The sequence below is a fragment of the Peromyscus eremicus genome, chromosome 13, assembly GCF_949786415.1.
Source record: "Peromyscus eremicus chromosome 13, PerEre_H2_v1, whole genome shotgun sequence".
In the NCBI taxonomy this organism is placed as follows: domain Eukaryota; kingdom Metazoa; phylum Chordata; class Mammalia; order Rodentia; family Cricetidae; genus Peromyscus; species Peromyscus eremicus.
In genome coordinates this window covers 50,475,141-50,496,021 of record NC_081429.1, presented here as the reverse complement: position 1 = coordinate 50,496,021, position 20,881 = coordinate 50,475,141, and the positions used below count along the sequence as shown (strand labels likewise).

At 40.7% G+C, this 20,881-nt stretch overlaps 1 protein-coding gene across 6 annotated transcripts in view; it reads left to right on the top strand.

Annotated features, from left to right (window-relative positions):
* Nucleotides 1-20,615, top strand: part of Carf (calcium responsive transcription factor) — a 46,452-nt gene extending 25,837 nt beyond the window's left edge. For 4 of the 6 annotated variants that reach the window (XM_059278662.1, XM_059278659.1, XM_059278661.1 and 1 more), the window contains exons 10-17: nt 1,349-1,469; nt 4,601-4,744; nt 6,716-6,949; nt 9,294-9,456; nt 11,033-11,096; nt 16,059-16,189; nt 16,562-16,928; nt 20,156-20,615. In XM_059278662.1, coding sequence (XP_059134645.1) covers nt 1,349-1,469; nt 4,601-4,744; nt 6,716-6,949; nt 9,294-9,456; nt 11,033-11,096; nt 16,059-16,189; nt 16,562-16,928; nt 20,156-20,274 — 1,343 coding nt within the window. In that variant the 3' untranslated portion in view covers nt 20,275-20,615. The remainder of the gene's footprint in view (nt 1-1,348; nt 1,470-4,600; nt 4,745-6,715; nt 6,950-9,293; nt 9,457-11,032; nt 11,097-16,058; nt 16,190-16,561; nt 16,929-20,155) is intronic. The other 2 variants (XM_059278663.1, XM_059278665.1) reach the window with 2 other exon arrangements.
* Nucleotides 20,616-20,881: the final 266 nt, after the last annotated feature.

Sequence of the window (20,881 nt, the reverse complement as noted above, 5' to 3'; positions counted from 1 at the left end):
ACCTGACAGCAACAATAACGTACTGTCACTACTGCCTCGTTGAGTAGGAGGAAGTTGGTGGGTACTGCCCATGCTGCAGGGGACAGCTGCTCGAGGAAGTGAACAGTAGGAGGCCAGGATGCCCGGAACCATCTTAGTGGCAGGTCACCACCCGAATCTAACAGGCCAAATCGAAATAAGAAAACTGCTGGGCAGTGGTGGCACATGCCTTTAATCCCAGAACCTGGGAGGCAGAGGCAGGTGGATCTCTGTGAGTTCGAGGCCATCCTGGGCTAAAGAGCGAGTTCCAGGAAAGGTGCAAAGCTACACAGAGAAACCCTGTCTCGAAAAACCAAAAAAAAAGAAATAAGAAAATCAATAATTTTTGAAACAGGAAGTAAAGGGGCTAAAGAAATGGGTCAGTAGCTAAGAGCACTTCTGCCCCTGCAGAGGACCTGGGTTCAGTTCCCAGCTTCCACACCAGGTATCCCAAACTATCTGTAACTCCAAGTTCATGGGATCCAGCACCCTCTGGCCCCCATAGGCACCTGCACACACTTGGTGCACATAAACTCTTGCGGGTATACACACAAACACAAAAACAAAAATCTTTTTCTTTTAGTTTTGTTTGTTAAGGAAATTAGGGGCTGGAGAGTTGGCTCAGTGTTTAAGAGTACTTGTTGCTCTTGCAGAGGACCAGGTTCTGTTCGCAGCACCTATATGGTGGCTCACAATCATTAACTCCAGCTCCAGGGGATCAGATGCCTCTTCTTACCTCTGTGGGCAACAGGCACGCACATGTACACATATGCACATTCAAGCAAAACACTCATATACATAAAGTAAATCTAAAAATTTTTTAAGGGAATTAAGATTTTTTTAAATAGTATTAACAATTAACCAAATGTAACATTTGCTAATTTCAACTTATAAAGTGGTACATTTAGTACTATTAAAAATCATATGTCTCACTTGGTACATACCTTTAATCCCAGCACTCAGGAGGCAGAGGCAGGAGGACCTCTGTGAGTTCAAGGCCATCCTGGTTTACAGAGTGAGTTCCAAGACAGCCAGTGGTAGACAGAAAAACCCTGTCTTGAAATACCAAATAAAATAAAATCATATGTCTCTATGTATCAGTAAATGAGATATTTATTAATTACTTACCATGATTATGGCATATTTGATAAATTTTATATAAATTTAAATTTGTCTGTTTGCATTTTTAGTAAGAAATACTGATGTTTTTGTTCCATAATCTTATGTAATTAAAAGTATAGATTTTGAAATTGCCACAACCAAGTTTTTAACAATCTGTCTAGACTATTTAAGCAGATAAATTACTGCATTGGTTGGTTTGGGTCCACAGGTAGTCGAGCTGTAGTAATGGAGTGTCAGTATGGACCAAGAAGGAAAGGTTTCCAGTTAAAAAGAATCAGTGAGCAAGAAAGCAGGTCTTGTCATCTCTACAAAGCTACTTGTCCAGCCAGGTAAGCTTATTTTATCTCACTTAATTTTTTTAATTAAAGTCTTATTTTTGAATTGCAAACAGAAGCATTTTTATTAAGTTTAAATAGTTAAATTGTGTGCAGTGAGGTCTAGGTTTTCCTCTCACTGTTTTGTATATTCCTCATTAAAGCCTCAACTCTTAACAGTTTTTTGTGTCATTTTGCAAAGATTTTTCTATATATGAATGTGTATGTGTGTGAATATACACATATCTTCTTCTACCCTAAAAAGTCAGGAAAACCCACTAATGTTTTCTTCCCTTAAAGTGAGATAATCATGTTCCCTCTTCCCTGTTGTCTGAAAGCCTGTCGTAAGTATCTGTCTTAGTTAGGGTTTCTATTGCTGTCAAGAGACACCATGACCATGGCAACTCTTATAAAGGAAAACATTTAGTTGGGGCTGGCTTACAGTTTCATAGGTTCAGTCCATTATCATCATGGTGCGATGTGGCAGCATGCAGGCGGACATGGTGCTGGAGAAGGAGCTGAGAGTCCTGCATCTTGCACCAACAAGAAGTGAACTGAGACACTGGGTGTGGCTTGAGCATATATGAGACCTCAAAGCCCGCTTCCACAGATACACACTTCCTCCAACAAAGCCACACCTTCTAAAATTGCCACTCCCTATGAGCTTATGGGGACTAGTTACATTCAAACTACCACAGTGTCTAATGCACAGATATCAAATTGCTGACTAGTGTTCATATGACATATACTAGTGACTAAACACTCTGTTTTCATTTCTAGTAGATCTTTAAAGTGGCTTCATATCAGCATATGAGTATTTTTTTCTTTTAAGTAGCTGTGTAATATTCCATTTGTAAGCATACCATTTAATTAATCCTCTATGGATAGATATGTAAGCTATGAAAAAATTGGTTTTTTTGAGATAGGATCTCATGTCCCTCAGGCTAGTTTCACACACTGTGTAGCCAAGGGTGGCCTTGAATTCCTTATCCTTCTGCCTCTGCCTCTGTCTCTTTAATGCTGCGATTTACAGATGTATACCAACATGACTAGTGACAAATTCTTTTGTTAGATTCAAAACCACAATCAATAACCTTAAGTTTATTAGTAGGATAAATCCCTAGAATGGTAATTGTTAGGGAAAGGTTATGTACTTTTAAAATGTTGACAAAGAAAACTTGCTTCTAAGAGAGGTTTTACCAATTTACATTCACACCAGCAATGTGTGAGAGCAATAGTAACTTTAGATAGAGAACTAGGTTGTCATTGCTCTGGGTGAGAATAAAAACGTGAACCAATGAAAGATTTTTTTTTTCTTAATGTTCTATACTAATACTCTTTTAGACATTGAAATTGTTCAAAATTATTAGTAAAATGAAAACTGTTAAAGGCATATTGTGCTGAGGGATACAGATAGCTCAGGGGTACAGCGTGCACAAAGCCCTGGCCCAAATCAGAGTATGCACTGAATGTGCTGCCTCATGCCTGTGATCACAGGCTTGGAAGGTTAAGGGGAAAAGAATCATTGGAGCCTAGACATTTTAGTTCAGCCTGAGCAACAAGGACCCTTCGTCAAACAAAACAAAAATAGTATGTTATGGTTGGACTTAGTGGATAAATGAAGCATTACATTTCAGCATCACATGTATCACAAACTTAAGCATTCTCATGTTTTAAAAGACTGGAGGCTGGAGAGATGCTTCAATGGTAACCTGCTCATGCAGAGGACTTGGGTTTGGTTCCCAGTACCCACATGGTAGCTCGCAAACATCTGTGACTCCAGTTCCAGGGAATCTGATGCCTCTTCTGACCTCAATGAACTCCTGCTCTCTTGTGGTACACATACATACACTCAGGCGTACACACACACACACACACACACACACACACACACACACACCCCACACAAAATAAAATAAATACTTTTAAAAGACTGGTGTGGTGGTGCACACCTGTAATCCCAGCACTGGGAGGTAGAGAAAGAAGTGGCATGAGTAACACAAAATAAATAAGTCAATAAAATGGAATAAACTTTAAGGGACCGGAGAGATGACGTAGCACTTAGGAGCACTGACTGATCTTACTGAGAACTTGGGTTCAGTTTCCACCACCCACATGGTGGTTCACAACCATCCAGAACTAGTTCCAGGGACTCCAAAGCCCTCCTCTGACGGCTGCAGTCACGTGGTGCACAGACATGCATGCAGGCAAGACACCCATACACATAAAACAACAAAGTATTTTTTTTTAATTTAGTGTCTTATGAGATAGCTAGAATGTTGTAAAGAAATTTGTACTTGATTAAAAATACAGAGAGAGATTCTTCAACATAGGAATACAAATGGGAAGAACTATTGTGTACTTTTTTTTTTGAAAGAGTCTCTCTTGCTGTCCTGGAACTCGCTATGTAGATCATGCTGGCCTTGAACTCATAAAGAAAGATCTTCCTGCCTGGGATTAAAGGCATTGGTCACCAAGAGTAAATTATGTGTTGTGGTTGGCCTGGCAGTGGTGCTTGCCTTTAATCCCAGCACTCGGGAGGCAAAGGCAGGTGGATCTCTGTGAGTTTGAGGTTAGTCTGGTCTACAGAGCAAGATCTAGGACAGCCAGGGCTACACAGAGAAATCCTGTCTCGGGGAAAAAAAAAAAAGAAAAAATAAGTGTCATTGTTGTATTCAATGAATTTAGATAATGGAAGTTTAAAGGCAATCAACTTGGAAGAAGTTCCTTAAACTAAGTGTGAATTATGGCTTCCAGGACAGTAAAAACGAAAAAATTTCATAAAAATTAACTATTGCCAGGTGGTGGTGGTGCACACCTTTAATCCCAGCACTCAGGAGGCAGAGCCAGGCGGTTCTCTGTGAATTTGAGGCCAGCCTGGTCTACAGAGCAAGATCCAGGACAGGCACCAAAACTACACAGAGAAACCCTGTCTCGAAAAAAAAACAAACAAACTATATTTAGATACTTATACTCAATTTGTGATAATTGTTAATTTTGTAAGTACCATGCACTTAATATAACATCTTTCATAAGCTTCTGAAAACTAAATTAAGTATTCTCTAACTTTTCTGTTTGAACTGTTTGTTGGTGTTAGGTATTTCTTGAGATTATAAGAAACAGTTTCTTCCTTGTCTTGTATAAAGGATTTACATTAAAAAGGTACAGAAGTTCCCTGAATATAGAGTGCCTACAGACCCCCAGATAGACAGGAAGATCATCAGAATGGAGCAGGAGAAAGCCTTCACCATGCTGAAGAAGAACTTGGTAGATGCTGGTGGTGTCCTTCGGTATGGCATTCGTACAGCTCTTTCATTTTCTGATTAGCGTCATTAACAAGGACTCTTCTTACACTTATGTTTTCAATGATCTCACTAAGGACTGGTTTTATAAATTAGATACCTTGCCAGTATTAAACTTACTTGCTATGTATATGTTTTGACTTTACCACCTAAAAATTGTAAATAATCTAACCGTACATCGTTGACTACTGTGACAGCCATCTGTGAAGTTTTAGCCCTATGTAAAATTCCATTTCATGCTTCATGTTTTAAATAGAAGGAGCTATAATATTTCTGGCTTACTGTCCTTTACTTGTCAATTCATGTGAAGAATTTATTATTGTGTAATGAGGTCAAATATAAGGAAAACTTTTGTATGCTCTTTTATAAAGATTTAAAAGTGAAGTCAAAGCCGGGCGGTGGTGGCGCACGCCTTTAATCCCAGCACTCGGGAGGCAGAGCCAGGCGGATCTCTCTGAGTTTGAGGCCAGCCTGGGCTACGAGTGAGTTCCAGGAAAGGGGCAAAGCTACACAGAGAAACCCTGTCTTGGGAAAAAAAAAAAAAAAAGTGAAGTCAATAATTAGATCCTTCAATTTTTAAAACATGTAACTCTAAACTTTTTTTTAATTCTTAAATTTTTAAATTTTATTTTGTGTTGAAGAGGTTTTCCTGCATGTGTATATGGACCACGTGCATGTTTGATGCCATGGAGGTCAGAAAAGGGCATTGGATCTCCTGAAACTTGAGTTATAGATGGTTTTGAATTACCCTGTGGGTGCTGGGAATCAAAACCAGGGCCTCTGCAAGAGCACCAAGTGCTCTTAACTGAGTTATCTGTCCAGCTCCATACTCGACAAAGTTTAATTAGGCTCTGTTTTATTTATATTGGTTTATATCAAGCAGAAATACAGGGGGCCAGTGAGCTAGCTCAGTGAGTTCAGTCCCCAGGACCCACATGATAAAAGGAAAGAACTGACTCCTTTAAGATGTTCTCTGACCTCCACATGTGTGACCACACACATACACACACACAAATAATAAATGTGAAAGGACAGGGGCTTGGTGTGAGCTCATCGATAGAGCACTTTCTTAGCCAAGTGCTTAGCCCCAAGTTAAATCCCAAGCAACACACCACACACACACACACACACACACACACACACACACATACTCTCTTGTACAAAAATATCTCTTAAGTTGGGTATGGTCTCAGGGGGCAGAGGCTGGTGGATCTCTGAGTTCAAAGCCAGCCTAGTCTGCATACCAAGTTCTAGGCCAGTCAGAGCTACACAGTGAGACCCTGTCTCAAAAACAAAAACAACAACAAAAGAAAAATCCATTACAACGGTACTCTACCAGATTGGTTGATTTTCCTAGCATCAATCTCTTGCACTATTGTATATGAGACGTGTTCACAATTTAGCTGATTCCCTTACTCATTGGACCAACAGGAATTGAGAATGCTTTGTTTATTTACTTATTTATTTTATGTGTATTGATGTTTTGCCTGCATGTGCGTGTGTGTGTGTGTGTGTGTGTGTGTGTGTGTGTGTAAAACATGTGCATGCCTGGTACCTACCTTAGTTAGAAGAGAGCTTTGGATCCCTGGAGCTGGAGTTACAGATGGTTGTGAGCTACCGTGTTGATGCTGGGACTCAAAGCCCAGACCTCTGCAAGACCAGCAAGTGCTCTTAACTTCCGAGCATCTCTCTACCCTCATAAATGTGTAAATCTCTGCATTGCCTTAATTCTAGGGTCATAGTGAAAGTTTATGAAGTTACTTTTTGAGTATAAAGTCAATCTTAGAAGAGTTGAACATAAGACATTTTAAATTTTATTCCACGTGGCATAATCATATGATTTTTGCTTAAAAGATTGTTCCTTCTCTTAATGAGTATTAACCTAAGTAATTAGGATTCCCATCTTTGTCTAATTGTAATATTTAAATGTTGACAGATTCGAATGTTTTCTCTTATCAGATGGTATGTGCAGTTACCTACACAGCAAGCTCATCAGTATCATGAACTAGAGACTCGGGGCCTCCCTCTCTCACTGGCTCCTTTTCCTGTGTCTGCTCCTGAGGAAGAGGAAACTGTAGTCAGAGATGAGAACTGTGCGTTGCCCTCACGCCTCCACCCGCAAGTAGCGCATAAGATTCAGGAGCTAGTGTCACAGGGCGTGGGACACGTGTACGCAGTGAGGAAGCAGCTCAGGTACAGGAGGAGCAGTGTCCCTTTATACCTGACCTAAGTTGTGGGCGCTGGACGGCAGCTTTCCGGGACGTGTGTCTTTAGACGGATGGAGGGTTTCTTCACCTTCCCATAAACGCTGTTTCCAGCAAGCTTCGTACAGTCATTCTTACTGTCATTCCAAATACTCTTCTGAGACACTGCAGCTGGCAGATTGGACTACTTCTACATAATGAATTTATTTTATATTACTAGCTAAGGTCTTACTGGCCTTTAATTCACTTACATCTCCCAAGTTGGCTTCCAAATTTCAGCACTTTTCCTATCTCAGGTAACCAAGTGCTGGGATTATAGGTGTGAGCTACTGTCCCTGTAATGAATTGAATGACATGATACATATTTTAGAGAGAAAAAACTTGTAGAATCAGAAAATTAAAAACCCAGTCTAAATTAATTATTTCAAATTATTTGACATGAAATAAAATTTATTATAAGGTAATATGGAGAATGAATATGATCAAAATAGAATATGTACATGTAAGAAGTTCTCAAAAAATTAATTAAAATATTTGATTTTAAAAAAGATAATAAGCTAAACTATTTACTATAACAATGTGTAATGTTATATTAAATTATGTATATGTTATGCATCACTACAATATTAATTAAACAAATTATCTTGAGTACCATTAAAGTTACTTCAAAATGCTATTAAAAAAAAGTTCCGTTAGACTGGAGGTAGTGGCGCACGCCTTTAATCCCAGCACTCAGGAGGCAGAGGCAGGTGGATCTCTGTGAGTTCCAGGCCAACCTGGTCTATAGAGCAAGTTCCAGGACAGCCAAGGCTACACAGAGAAACTCTGTCTTGAAAAAAGAAAAAGAAAAAAGTGTTTCACTAGATGAGGAACTATCCAGATTAACTACAATAATAATTAATGTAATAAGGCAATTACTATGTATATCAGGTATTCTGCCAAACCTTTAAATATGTAATTTTTCAACAGCTTAGTAAAGATGATGCATTTATCCTTATTTTACACATGAGAAAATGGAAATTAAGAATTGCTAAATAATTGACTTGAAAGAGTCAGAGTTGAAAGCGGGGTCTAGTTCTGCAGCCTGTGTGTAATGATGTAATCCCTGCTCCTTTCACTGCTATTGTGTAGTGAAATCTGAATAACAAAGTGAGTGCTTCCAGGAATGACTTTTTGTTTGTTTGTTTGAGAGTAGGTCTCACTGTATAGCCCTGGCTAGATTGCAGCTCACTATATAGACCAGGCTGGCCTTGAACTCATGGAGATCCACTTGCCTTCATGTCCCGAGTGCTGGGATCAGAAGTGCACACAGCTGCAGCCAGCAGACAAGCATTACTTTTTTAGTCACCTTTCTGTTTAGAAGCTTTTCCCAGTGAGGGGCTTACAGAACAAAGCCAACATTTAGTAAACCATCCACTGTTGACTAAAATGTGGCCAATCTACTTATTTAAAATTATTTAAAAAGAGGTTCAATGAAAACAGAAAAGCAATACAACTGCAGTTTGATCCCATAAATATAATGCATAAAGCACACATGTATTAAACTGAGATTTATGTATTTATTTTATGTCATTGTGTAGTAATGCTACCTTTCTTACAGTATCTTGCCTTCCGAAATCTTACTGTCTCACAGTATTCGAACCATCAAATTTCATGTAATATTAATTGGTGCCTTTTGGAAGCAGTGTAACATGATGCTTATGTATACAAATTGGAATAGGTCTGTGTTTTCTCACTTACTAAGTAGGTATATAAGGCAGGGCAACTTCAACTTGGGCAGTCTTCAGCTCCCTCATCTGTAAAGTGGGATTGATCATTATGTCTGGTCACATGATCACAGTAATAGAGGAAATACCTGTAGTGTGTTCAGAATTGTGTCTGACATGATAAGCATTTAAAAACATTATAATGTTCAAACTGAGGATTGTGGTTCAAGTTTAATTCATAAAAATGTCAAAGCTTGCCGGGCGATGGTGGCACACGCCTTTTAATCCCAGAACTCAGGAGGCAGAGGCAGGCAGATCTCTGTGAGTTTGAGGCCAGCCTGGTCTACAGAGTGAGTTTCGAGACAGCCAGGCCTGTTACACAGAGAAATTCTGTCCCAAAAACAAACAAAATGTCAAAGCTCTGTAGTATGTGTGCTTTGAACTAAATAGCACCTTTCTTTATCCTGCATTAATTCTGTTTTAGTGAATAGAAAGAAATCCAAAGTGGCTAATATTATTTATAGAACTATGACTCATACTTTATAAAAGCTTATGTTGAAAGAGAACCTTTCTTTCAATCTGTGAGTGTTTCATTACAGTTATATTTTTATTTTATATCCTTCGCAGGAAATTTGTGGAAAGAGAACTGTTCAAACCTGATGAGGTACCTGAAAGACATAATTTATCATTTTTTCCAACTGTAAATGATATAAAAAATCATATCCATGAGGTACAGAAATCATTGAGGACTGGAGATGTGGTATATAACTCAGAGGTGATTCCAGCAACGGTATGATCACACCCACTTCTTTGATTCATTAATCTTTCTCAGCTCCTGTTAATGCATTAGCAAGTCTCTAGCTCCCGGTAATACTCGGCCTAGTAGAAAGGGCTCTTGTTACACCATCTCAATTACTATGATTTAAGGAAATACACTAGGTAAGTTTGTAACATATGAATACTACAAGCTCTCAGATAATGACTTGACTGAATATTCCTTACTCCTCTCACAAGGAAAAGAAACAGTGGATTTCCAAATCTGAGTATAACAGAGAGAAGAATTAGTATTTTTTTTTTAATGAGGACTATTTCTTATTTAGTTTACAGACATTTATTGAGCACATACCGAGTATATTCCTTGCTCCATTTTTAAAAATAGATGGTCAGGGTTAAGTAGTTCAGGTTCAGATGCACAAATGCTGATGTAGCTCTGTGTGCCATATATGAATATAAGTGTTCGCCTTGTATTTGTCTATTGTAGTTTCTCTGTCAGTGTGAGTTGTGTCTGAGGTAATTTGACCGTAGTTATCCAGAAGTAGTGATTACAGTAGAGGTAGTAACTTAGGAGTCAAAATCCGAGGAGCACTAACCTTTGCCTTCCTGACTTCTCACTTGCCAGGTTTTAGTATCTGAACATTTTTGAGTTGTACTTATTTTTTTATGTATGTGGATGTTCTGCTTGCATGCCTGGGGCCCATGGAGGCCAGAAGAGGGTGTCAGATTCCCTGAACCTGGGGTTAAAGGTGGTAGTGAGCCACCATTACGGGTGCTGGGAATCAAACCTGGGTCCTCTGGAAGATCAGCTGATGCTTAACTGCTGAGCCATCTCTCCAGTCCTAGTACTTGGATATTTCAAATGCTGGACCCACTGGGGTGGTTTTTGTTTGTTTGTGTTATATCCAGACTTAATTATTATGGTACATAATTCAAGAAATAAATAAATAGATTTGCCATCTACACTTCCTATCCAAATTGTTGACATCTGAATTCACAGACCCTAACGTAGTGAGACATACCTGAGCTTTAAGAATGTAAACAAGGGTTGGGGATTTAGCTCAGTGGTAGAGCGCTTGCCTAGCAAGCGCAAGGCCCTGGGTTCGATCCTCGGCTCAAAAAAAAATAAAATAAAATAAAGAATGTAAACAAGTAGAGGGTGATCGCAGAACAAAGCACAAGTGTAATGAAAATAAAATAGGAAGGGGGGGGCTCACTCTGTAAAGTGTTTGCCTCATAAGCACGATGATCTAAGTGTGATCCCCTAGAACCCACATACAAATGCTGAGTATGGTGGGTGAGAACTTACAGTCCCAGTGCTAGGGCCATGGAGACTGGAGTGGAGCTGCCTGACTGGTCACTCAAGCCAAATTGGTGAGCTCCAGGCCCGTGAAAGATGCCATCTCAATGGAAATAGACTCAGTGTTGTCCACTGGTTTCCATATGTGTGCCAAGGCATGTGTGTGCATGAGACACAAAATAAGTATATAAGTGTAAATTTGTGAAAGAAGATATGATAGTTGTATTAATGTTTTAAGATAATTTTCAGTGTAACTGCTTTGTTTTTACTGAAACAAATGTTCTGATTTCAGCTTCAGTGGACCACAGATAGTGGGAATATTCTCAGAGAGACTGTAACAGTTACATTTGCAGAAGGTAGGTTATTTTTGGATATTTTTATAACATAAAAATCAATTGGTGTTATATCTGGAAAAAACTTTAGCTATCTTATAGAATCAGTTTTAAGGAATTTTTTGTATGTATGCTCATGTGTACAGATGTATATGCGTGTGTGAAGGCCAGAGGTCAATGTCAGGAGTCCACCATTACTCCCCATATCTTCTATTTATTTTTTGGGGGCCAGGCTTTATCACTAAACCTGGAGCTCACTGAGCTGGTCAGCAAGCCCCTGGGCTGTCCTGTAGCTGGAGAATTTTTCTCCAGCTCCCTCTAAGTCCCGCCAGTCCCGGAGGCCACTTATAAAATAAACACATAGACTCTTACATTATTTAAACTGTTTGGCCATTAGCTCAGGCTTATCATTGTCTAGCTCTTACTCTTATATTTAGCCCATTTTTATTAATCTTTACTTTGCCACATGGCTCGTGGCTTACCGGCACTTTACATCTTCCTTGTCCTGGCGGCAGCTCCAGTCAGTCCCCCCTTCCTTCCTGTTTCCTCTTTTCTCCTCTCCCTTAGTCCCACCTATACTTCCTGCCTGGCCACTGGTCAATCAGTGTTTATTTATACAGAGTGATATCCATAGCACTGTCCCTTCTCTGCTCCCCTAGAGCTGGGTTCAGAGACAATCATGGTTGTGCCTGGCATTTACGTGGGGACTGGGGATCCGAACCCACGTCCTCATGCTTGCCCATCAAGTACTTTACTCCCTGTGCCCTGTCCCTGACTATCGTGTAATCAAATTTTATAGATGAAGAGACCTGACTCTAAAGAGGGAAAGAGTAGCTATGTTGGAATTTATCAAAGTATTTCTAGAACCTTTATGGTTCTTTATGACCAAAAAAAAAAAAAAATGGTTTGTTGCTGAGTGATAGTATCTAGATGGCCTAGAACTTGTGATCCTCCTGCCTCAGCCCCTTAAATGCTAGGATTCTAAACATGTGCCACCATGTCTGACTGTAACTGAAATTTGAGACCGTATTAGCATAGTCAACCAGAAGAATGGACAATGCACCTTGATCTGCAAACTGTTGTCTACTTGGGATTGTTTGCTTTTCTCAGGCAGGGTTTCTCTCTGTAGCTCCAGCTGTCCTGGAATTTGCTCTGTGGACGAGGCTGTTCTTGAACTCACAGAGATCCGCCTGCCTCTGCCTCCCAAGTGCTGGGATAAAGGTGTGTGCCACCACTGCTCACCTGTCTCATATGTTCTTAACTCCTATGTTCCCGAAATATTTGAAGCTTCTTTTGTTTGTTTGTTTGTTTTTGTTTACTCTTTTATGTGTGTTCTGTCTCCTGGAAATGTCCTCTCTCTTTTCTGTGTAGAAAATTCTCTTCTCACACAGAACAGTCTCTGGTTTTGAGTGTTTTCTCACCTTGTCTCTTACATTAAAGGAGCTCCTCGTTATGTTACGTTTACCTCGGTACCTACTGGGATAGGCTGCTGTTGACACATTTGTAGCTTTAGGTGTTATTCAGGCTCTTCAGAGGCAAGGGTGTATATATAGTTAATCAAACTAAGTTTCTAGAGGATAATGTCTGCTAAACCGCTAACACCATAATCACTCTAGAATCAATTAACGGATAACTGTATGCAGAGTATTTTCTGCCACTTGTTAACCTCCACAGGTCACCTCACGGCTGTGCTGGTTCTTACACTGGTACCGTACACTGATGCTCGTTGTTAACCTCCACAGGTCACCTCACGGCTGTGCTAGTTCTTACATGGGTACTGTACACTGATGCTCATTGTTAACCTCCACAGGTCACCTCACAGCTGTGCTAGTTCTTACACTGGTACCGTACACTGATGCTCGTTGTTAACCTCCACAGGTCACCTCACGGCTGTGCTAGTTCTTACATGGGTACCGTACACTGATGCTTGTTGTTAACCTCCACAGGTCACCTCACGGCTGTGCTGGTTCTTACATGGGTACTGTATACTGATGCTCGTTGGCATCACCTGTGCGGTTTACTTTATTAAGTTGCTGTGCTAAGTGCAAGCAGGTTCCTCCTTCATGGACTAAAGATTAGCAAAGAAAAAACACTAAACAAATGTTTTCTAATTAATAGTATTGTGAAAAGTGCCGTGTGAGAACTGTGCTAGAGACATACACTAGGGGGAAGGGGCGGGAGGGTGTCACTCTTGAAAATGTCATTTTTAGAGCTGGGTGTGATGGTGCACGCCTTTAATCCCAGCACTTGGGAGGCAGTTAGGCAGATCTCTGTGAGTTTGAGACCAGCCTGGTCTACAAAGTGAGTTCTAGGACAGCCGGAGCTACATAGTAAGACCCTGTCTAGAGGAGAGAGAAAAAAGAAAAGGTCACTTTTAAGCCTGAGAACTAAAGAATAAATTATAATTTTCCTTCTTTTCTTTTTTTCCAGACAAGATTTCTCAGTATAACAGTCCTGGCTGTCTTGGAACTCTCTTTGTAGAGCAGGCTGGCCACGAACTCACAGAGATCTGCCTACCTCCGCCTCCCAAGTATTGGGATTAAAGATGCATGCTACCACCACCCTGCTGAATTAGAATTTTCTTTCTTTCTTTCTTTCTTTTTTAGAAGATTTATTTATTTACTATGTATACAGAAGAGGGTACCAGATCTCATTACAGATGGTTGTGAGCCACCATGTAGGTGCTGGGAATTGAACTCAGGACCTTTGGAAGAACAGTCGGTGCTCTTAACCTCTGAGCCATCTCTCCAGCCCAGAATTTTCTAATCAGTGGAATGGCATGTGTCAACACCAAAGCAAAAAAAAAAAAAAAAAAAAAAAGTCATGTTTAAGAAACTTCAAAAAGAGGGAGGTGGGTAGGCTGGCTGGAGAGGTGGCTCAGTGGTTAAGAACACTGGCCGCTCTTCCAGACAACTCAGGTTCATTTCCCAGCACCCACGTAGCAGCTCACAATTGTCTATAACTCCAGTCCAGGGGATCGTACATCCTCATACAGACATGCATGCAGGCAAAGTATCAATTCACATTAAAGAATAAAAACAGTAACAAAAGAAAGAAAGAAAAAAAGCATGTAGCTTTTTTTTTTTTTTTTTTTTTTTGGTTTTTCGAGACAGGGTTTCTCTGTGTAGCTTTGCGCCTTTCCTGGGACTCACTTGGTAGTCCAGGCTGGCCTCGAACTCACAGAGATCCGCCTGGCTCTGCCTCCCGAGTGCTGGGATTAAAGGTGTGCGCCACCCCCGCCCGGCCTTTTTTTTTTTTTTTTAAAGAAACTTAAAAAAAACAAACTTAAGAAGGCTGATATACATTTAGTATAGAAAATGTTTGGAATTAAAACTGGATTATTTTTTGTTATGTACATATATGTATTTACACATTCCTAACAACAATTAATGAAAAAAGAGGTCATGAATTTGAAAGGGAGCAAGGAGGCATATATGGGGTTGGAAGGAGGAAAGGGAAAGAGGAAATGATATATTTATACTGTAATTTCAAAACATAAAAGAAATAATTTTTACAAATAGATCCACAAAACAGAAACACAGCTGCTTTGCTGTGTCAGTGAAAATGATGACGGTAGTGTGAACTCAGTTGATGGCATATGCTCTGAATTTAGACACATTGAATAGCTTATCAATGACAATATCTCTAGACCTCACTCTAGATGTACTCAGTTAAAAATCTGGGTGGATGAGATGGCCCAGCCAGTAAAGACATATGCTGCCAAGCCTGACTGAGAAACTGAATAAAATACATGGAAATTAAGGACTGGATTGTAACAGTGTGGAATGTTAGTCTAACATGCACAGGCCCCCGGTTAGTCCCTGTCACGGAAAGAGGGGGGAGGGAGGGAGGGAAGAGGGATAAAGGGAGATGGGGAGGGAGGAAGAACAGAAGGTAGGGTATCCTCTTTTGCCTTCTGTTGCTGTGGTAAACACCACGAGTAAAAGCAACTCAGAGGAAAGAGTTTATTTTATCTTACAGCTCCGAGCTCTTAGGTCATGATCGTCACTGAGGGAAATCGGGGCAGGAACAGAAGCACAGACCATGAAGAAGCTCTGATTACAGATTTGCTCTCTAAGGCTTGTTCATTCACCTTGGCTTTTTATACAAGACCACCTGCCCAGTGATGGTACTGCCCACAGTGGGCTGGGCCTTTTTTCAATTGAGGTTCCCTCTTCCCAAAAAACTCTAGTGCATGTCAAGTTGACAAAAACAAAACAAAACAACAACAACAAAAAACCCAAGCAGGATAGAAAGGAATGGAGGAGGAAGGAGATGAATGAAGGTGGAATCTAGAAATCCATATTTTTGGAGTTCCCATTGGAAGTTCTGATGATCTGACAGGTTCTAGAAACAGCGAACTAGATACCCTGGGCTTGGTTTGTGGCTGTGTGTCTGTGTTTCTATGTGCATTTGGTTTTTGCTTCTTTGGTGTTGTTTTGAAACAGGGTCTCTCTCTGTTCCCAGGCTGGTCTAGAATATTTTAGGCTGGCCTCAAACTCATGTAGTTCCCCTTTGATAGCCTCAAAAGTGCTAGGAATTACAAGCATGAGGCCCCATGCCAGGCTAGTGTGGGGTTATTAATTCATTAATTTTGAGGTAGGGTCCTGCTGTGTAGCCCTGGCTGTCCTGGAACTCACACTGTAGACCAGGCTGGCCTCACACAGAGATCCACGGGCCTCTGGCTCCTGTGTGTTGCCATGCCTGGCTATGTGTTGACTTGTTGATTTGTGATGATTTTGTTTGTTTTCAGACAGGGCACCAAGTAGCCCAGGCTGTCCTTAAACTCACTTCCGTAGCCAAGAATATCCTTGTGCCTGTGTCCACACAGAGCGGAGGGCTGTGCGCACTTGCCGCCTTGCCTCGCTTCCTGATGACTCTGAGTCCTTGCCAACCTCGGACTTTGTCTTGTCTTCTCTTCTGATCTGATAGTAATGATTGCTATAAAGTGCAAGAGAAATGATTGTGTGTCTCCTGTTCTATTAGGACACTCACTAGGAGAACCAGTTGCCAGCAGCGTGGGGGCGCGTCGGGCACAGACTTCTCTGTCTCCAGAGCCATGTCACCTGCTCTCCCCGCTCTCTTCATTTCAGCCCAAAATCTTCTCACACTCACAGGTAGGCGCCCACTCAACAGCTAAGTCTGGGATCTTCTTCTTCCGTGATTCCTCTTGTAAGGATTTCAGAGAATTGCTGTGGAGTTACAATAATGGCCATGTATTTCTTTATCGTTAATCCTCTAATCCTTTGTGTCTTGATGTAAGATGATAGTTCAGGTTCTATGTTTGAAAAGTTTGAGGAGATGTGACCACAGTAAGGTCTATGGTACTGCTTTCCTTGGTCCTTGTTTCCATCTTCATGGAATATTTGTTAGTAACTACATTCCTCTTAGTTTGTGTTCCAATTTTTTTTTTGTCAAAAGAATATCCAGTGAGAATGTCATACATAGTAAATCCAAACATTGTGATATAACTCTTTTCTCTTTGGAAGGGTTTGAAGTTACAGCCAAGACTTTCCTCTCCTGATGGATCACAAGCTCTGGTGTCAGGAACTAGCCATCCCTCCTCCAGTCCTTCAGGACTTCTGGATACAGTAGGAAATGCTGTAGTGAATAATCATTCTCTGCTGCTTGGTCAAAGTCAGAGCCTTCGAACAGATACATGCCTAATGCGAAACAATAGTGCTGCCTCTACCATGGGGAATCTCCCAGAATCAGTTCAAAATCTCGGAACGGATCAGCTGGTGGAAGCTGAAGATGTTGAGGATACGGGGAATCTGGAAGGAAGTGTAAATAGGATTCTGTTGGGAGATGTGCAAACTGTTCCAATACCAATCATAGACAGCCATCCAGCTCTTAGTAAGTGACTGTCAGTTTATGATTATTTTTAACCTTTTATAGCCTGGTATCACTATATCAAACAACAGAAAAAAAATCTGTCATTTCTACCCAGTGGGTTTATAATATTGTAAAGTTCAAACAAAATTATGAGAGGAAAAGAATTTCATTAACCTAATATTTCTTATTATGTTTAATTGTTATTATTTGATCACAATGAAATTATTCATTGTCTGTCCCAGCACTTAGATGGCTTAGGCAGAGAAATTGCAAGTTCAAGGACAGTCTGGGCTACAAAACAAGTCTTACACCAGCCTGAGCAATTTAGCAAGACCCTATCTCAAAATAAAAAGAGGGCTGGGATGGTAGAGTACTTTATTGCCTAGCAAGTTCTAAGAACTGGGTTTAGTTCCAGTGCAGACAGGAAAAGAAGGAAAGAGCACAGGTAGGGGAAATTATTCATTTTTAGTAATTTTTTTATTTTTTATTTATTTATTTATTTATTTATTTATTTGAGATAGGGTCTCACTTTGTAGCTCTGGCTGTCTTAGAACTCACTGTGTATACCAGGCTGGCCTCAAACTCACATGCACCACCATGCCCAGCTAGATTTATTTGTTTTATTGTGCACATGAGTATTTTGCCTGTGTGTGTGTGTGTGTGTGTGTGTGTGTGTGTGTGTGTGTGCACCACATGTGTTCCTGGTTTCCAGGGAGGCAGAAGAGGGCATTGGATCTCCTGGAACTGGAGATACATATGGTTGTAAATCACTGTGTGGGTGCTGGGAACTGAACCCAGGTCCTCTGCAAGAACAAGTGCTCTTAACCTCTGGGCCATCTCCCTAGCCCCATAACTCGTTTCTTAATTACCTGATTTTCCATGGAAAATCTATGGTGATGTAAAACCAGGAAAGTTATTTTAGAATTCATAAAATGTGCTAGAAGCAAATCACGTAAGGAAAACTACTTTAGTGCGAAGATTATGAAAAAAAGAAGTTGATAAATGCACACAGAAAGGATGGAAGTAAGTAGCAGATAAAGAGTAGATAGAAAATAAGAGGTGGGCTATACACTTAAGTGTTGCGTTCTGTACAAGCTACAGGAAGGTCTGGGCACTGAGTCTGTTTGAAGACCTGGTGTCTTCCTTTTGCTGCTGAGCCCAGTCGTCACAGTGATAACGTGTGTTAGCTCCCAGCTGACCTCACCGCATTCCTCCCACACAGCCTGTTTGGCTGGCACACTTCTATGGGAAGAGATAAGTATGCATTTTGCTTTGAAGTATAAAAATCTTCACAGAAATTATTCTTAGAACATGTATTTACCTCTATCTTAATCATCATTATTTTGGTAAATAAAACTGTGACTAGCCCCTTCTAGAAAGAGTTACAGCCTTTTAAATTTATGGGGAAACACACGTGTAGGAAATTTACAGAGAACTTTTGTAACTACAGAGTAACATTATAGATGAGGAGAAAAATGAATATATATGCAATATTAATGCCATGAGAAAATTAGCTATATTCCCATTCTACAGATAGAGAAACCAAGGCTCAGGGAGGTTAAGTAATTGCCTAGTGCTCACATTTAGTAAGTGATAAAGGAGGAAACTAAGCCCAGGTATTATATGTCTTACCTTCTAAAGTTTCCTTTCTCCCTCTGTGTTATCACATAGTATTTCTGGGAGCATAAATCCAAATTGCTTTCAGAGAATCCAAATCTGTATGATTTATCTGGTGAGGTCATAATCTGGGGGTTACTTCACCAGGATGTTTCGGGGTTCACTTTCACTCTCGGCCTGTTGGCTACCAGGTCCAGAGGGGAAAGAGGAGGAGGGGCGACAGAAAGCTTCGTAGATGGCCCGTGAGCACAGATGGAGGGAGGCCTCCAGGAGACAGACTCCTGAACCAGCTCAGCTTTATTCCAGAGGATGAGGAATGCATAGCACTGGGGAGCCTGGGGACAAACCCTAATTTACATGTAACTGTCATGCTCCTGTCACAAGGCTTAGTTTGTGGCAGTAGTGTCCTACAGCAGAGCTCCTAGCACAAGTCTTCCTAGCAGGGTCAAGCTAAAGATGAATCAGCCATCTGATTTAGAGACAGCTTTTAGTTAAGGTCAGTCCTCCAGGCCCAGGGACATTCTCCATAAGGGCAGGTGGAGAGCAGAAAGCTTTGCTGGAGGGAGAGAGCTCCATGTGGCTGAGCTATTGAGATAAGCTGCCAGGCCACTGCAGACTGCGACCTCTAACCATCCAGCAATGTATTCCAACAGGAAGTGAGCGCCTGGGGTCATTCAAATCCGTCCTCTGTGGGTCCCCATGTCACTGACAGAGCTTCAGTATAAAGTCCAGTATACCTGTAACAGTAATGATGTATTCAGCGTACTGCTAAGCAAGCCGCAGTCACCTCTGCTTTCTAAGAATGGCTGAGTAGCAGAGGTTCCTGACAAAGTGGGGTGAAGATTTAAGACCAGGTGTGACGGTACAAGCCTTCAATCCCAGCACTTGATCTCTGGGTTCAAGGCTGGCATATGAGAACCTGTCTCAAAAACAAAACAAACAAATGAAGATGCTAGGCATTGCATTGGCCAGTTGACAGTGTTACTGCTGGTGTGCTGGCTCTCCACGCACGTGGTTATGAGCACAGTGGGGTGTGGGTAGGAGTTCTGAAGTGTTTTAGATCAGCAAACACATAGTTCACACAGCTGAGACAGAACCATCATTTTAAAATGTGCCACTGTAGCCGGGTGGTGGTGGCGCACGCCTTTAATCCCAGCACTCGGGAGGCAGAGCCAGGTGGATCTCTGTGAGTTCGAGGCCAGCCTGGGCTAGCAAGTGAGTTCCAGGAAAAGGCGCAAAGCTACACAGAGAAACCCTGTCTCGAAAAACAAAAAAACAAAAAAACAAAAAACCAAAAAAACAAAAAAACAAAGTGCCACTGTTTTCAAATATGCCAGATATTTTTCTCAATTTCACCATGACCCTTTTCTAAACCGTGGTATATTTGAGTTTATTCTAAATTCAGATTGTTATTATTTTTTTAAAGATAAAGTCTCATGTAAACCAGGCTGGCTTTAAATTGGCTGCGTTACTAAGGATGACCTTGAACTCCTGATCCTCTGCTTTCCATGATCTAGTGTGGGGATTACAGGTACACACCATCATGCCTGACTTTAAGTTTATATAGCTTTACAGACCACAGTGTTGTAAAATATACTAACCCTCTTGGGTTTGTTTGTTTGGTTTTAAAGTTGAAGAAAGTCTAGAAGATACCCTGTCTGTGAACCAAGTTAAACAAGAACCCAAAGAGCCAACACTGTCTATGGGAGCAAAAACTTTTCTGGACTGTAAAAAATTATCTGCTACATAAAATGTTTAAAGCTTTTCAGAATTGACAGCTCTGGCACCTTCTGATGTCTTAGAAGGGGAAGCTTTCCAGGGCATGTTATGTCAGTCACTGGACCAGAACTGAATGATGCAGCTTTGACTTAAAACTTGAATGTTTGTTGTCAATTCCATATTTGTATTCCCCTTAAGAAATATTTTACTTCATTTTGTATTCCTTTTTTTTTTTTGTTATCCAGTTAGACATGTGTTTGAAAAGATCACAGTAATTTAGTGTGAACACAAATGGTTATCTCATCCCCGGAAATACCGAGTATTGCTTCTTATAAGACAACCAAGTCCAACAATAAAAGCAGTGTGAGTGCATGTGGAGGTGTGTCAGAAAATTTTGAATTGTGAGGAGAGTTTGAATTAGCCAACAGGTGAGAGAATATTTGTCATCTGTCTTATTTGGAAAGATAGAGCAATAGATTTATATAGATTTGCATATTATCACAGAGCCACCAATCATATCCCTGTAGATTTGCATATTATCACAGAGCCACCAATCACATCCCTGTAGATTTGCATAGTATCACAGAGCCACCAATCACATCCCTGTAGATTTGCATAGTATCACAGAGCCACCAATC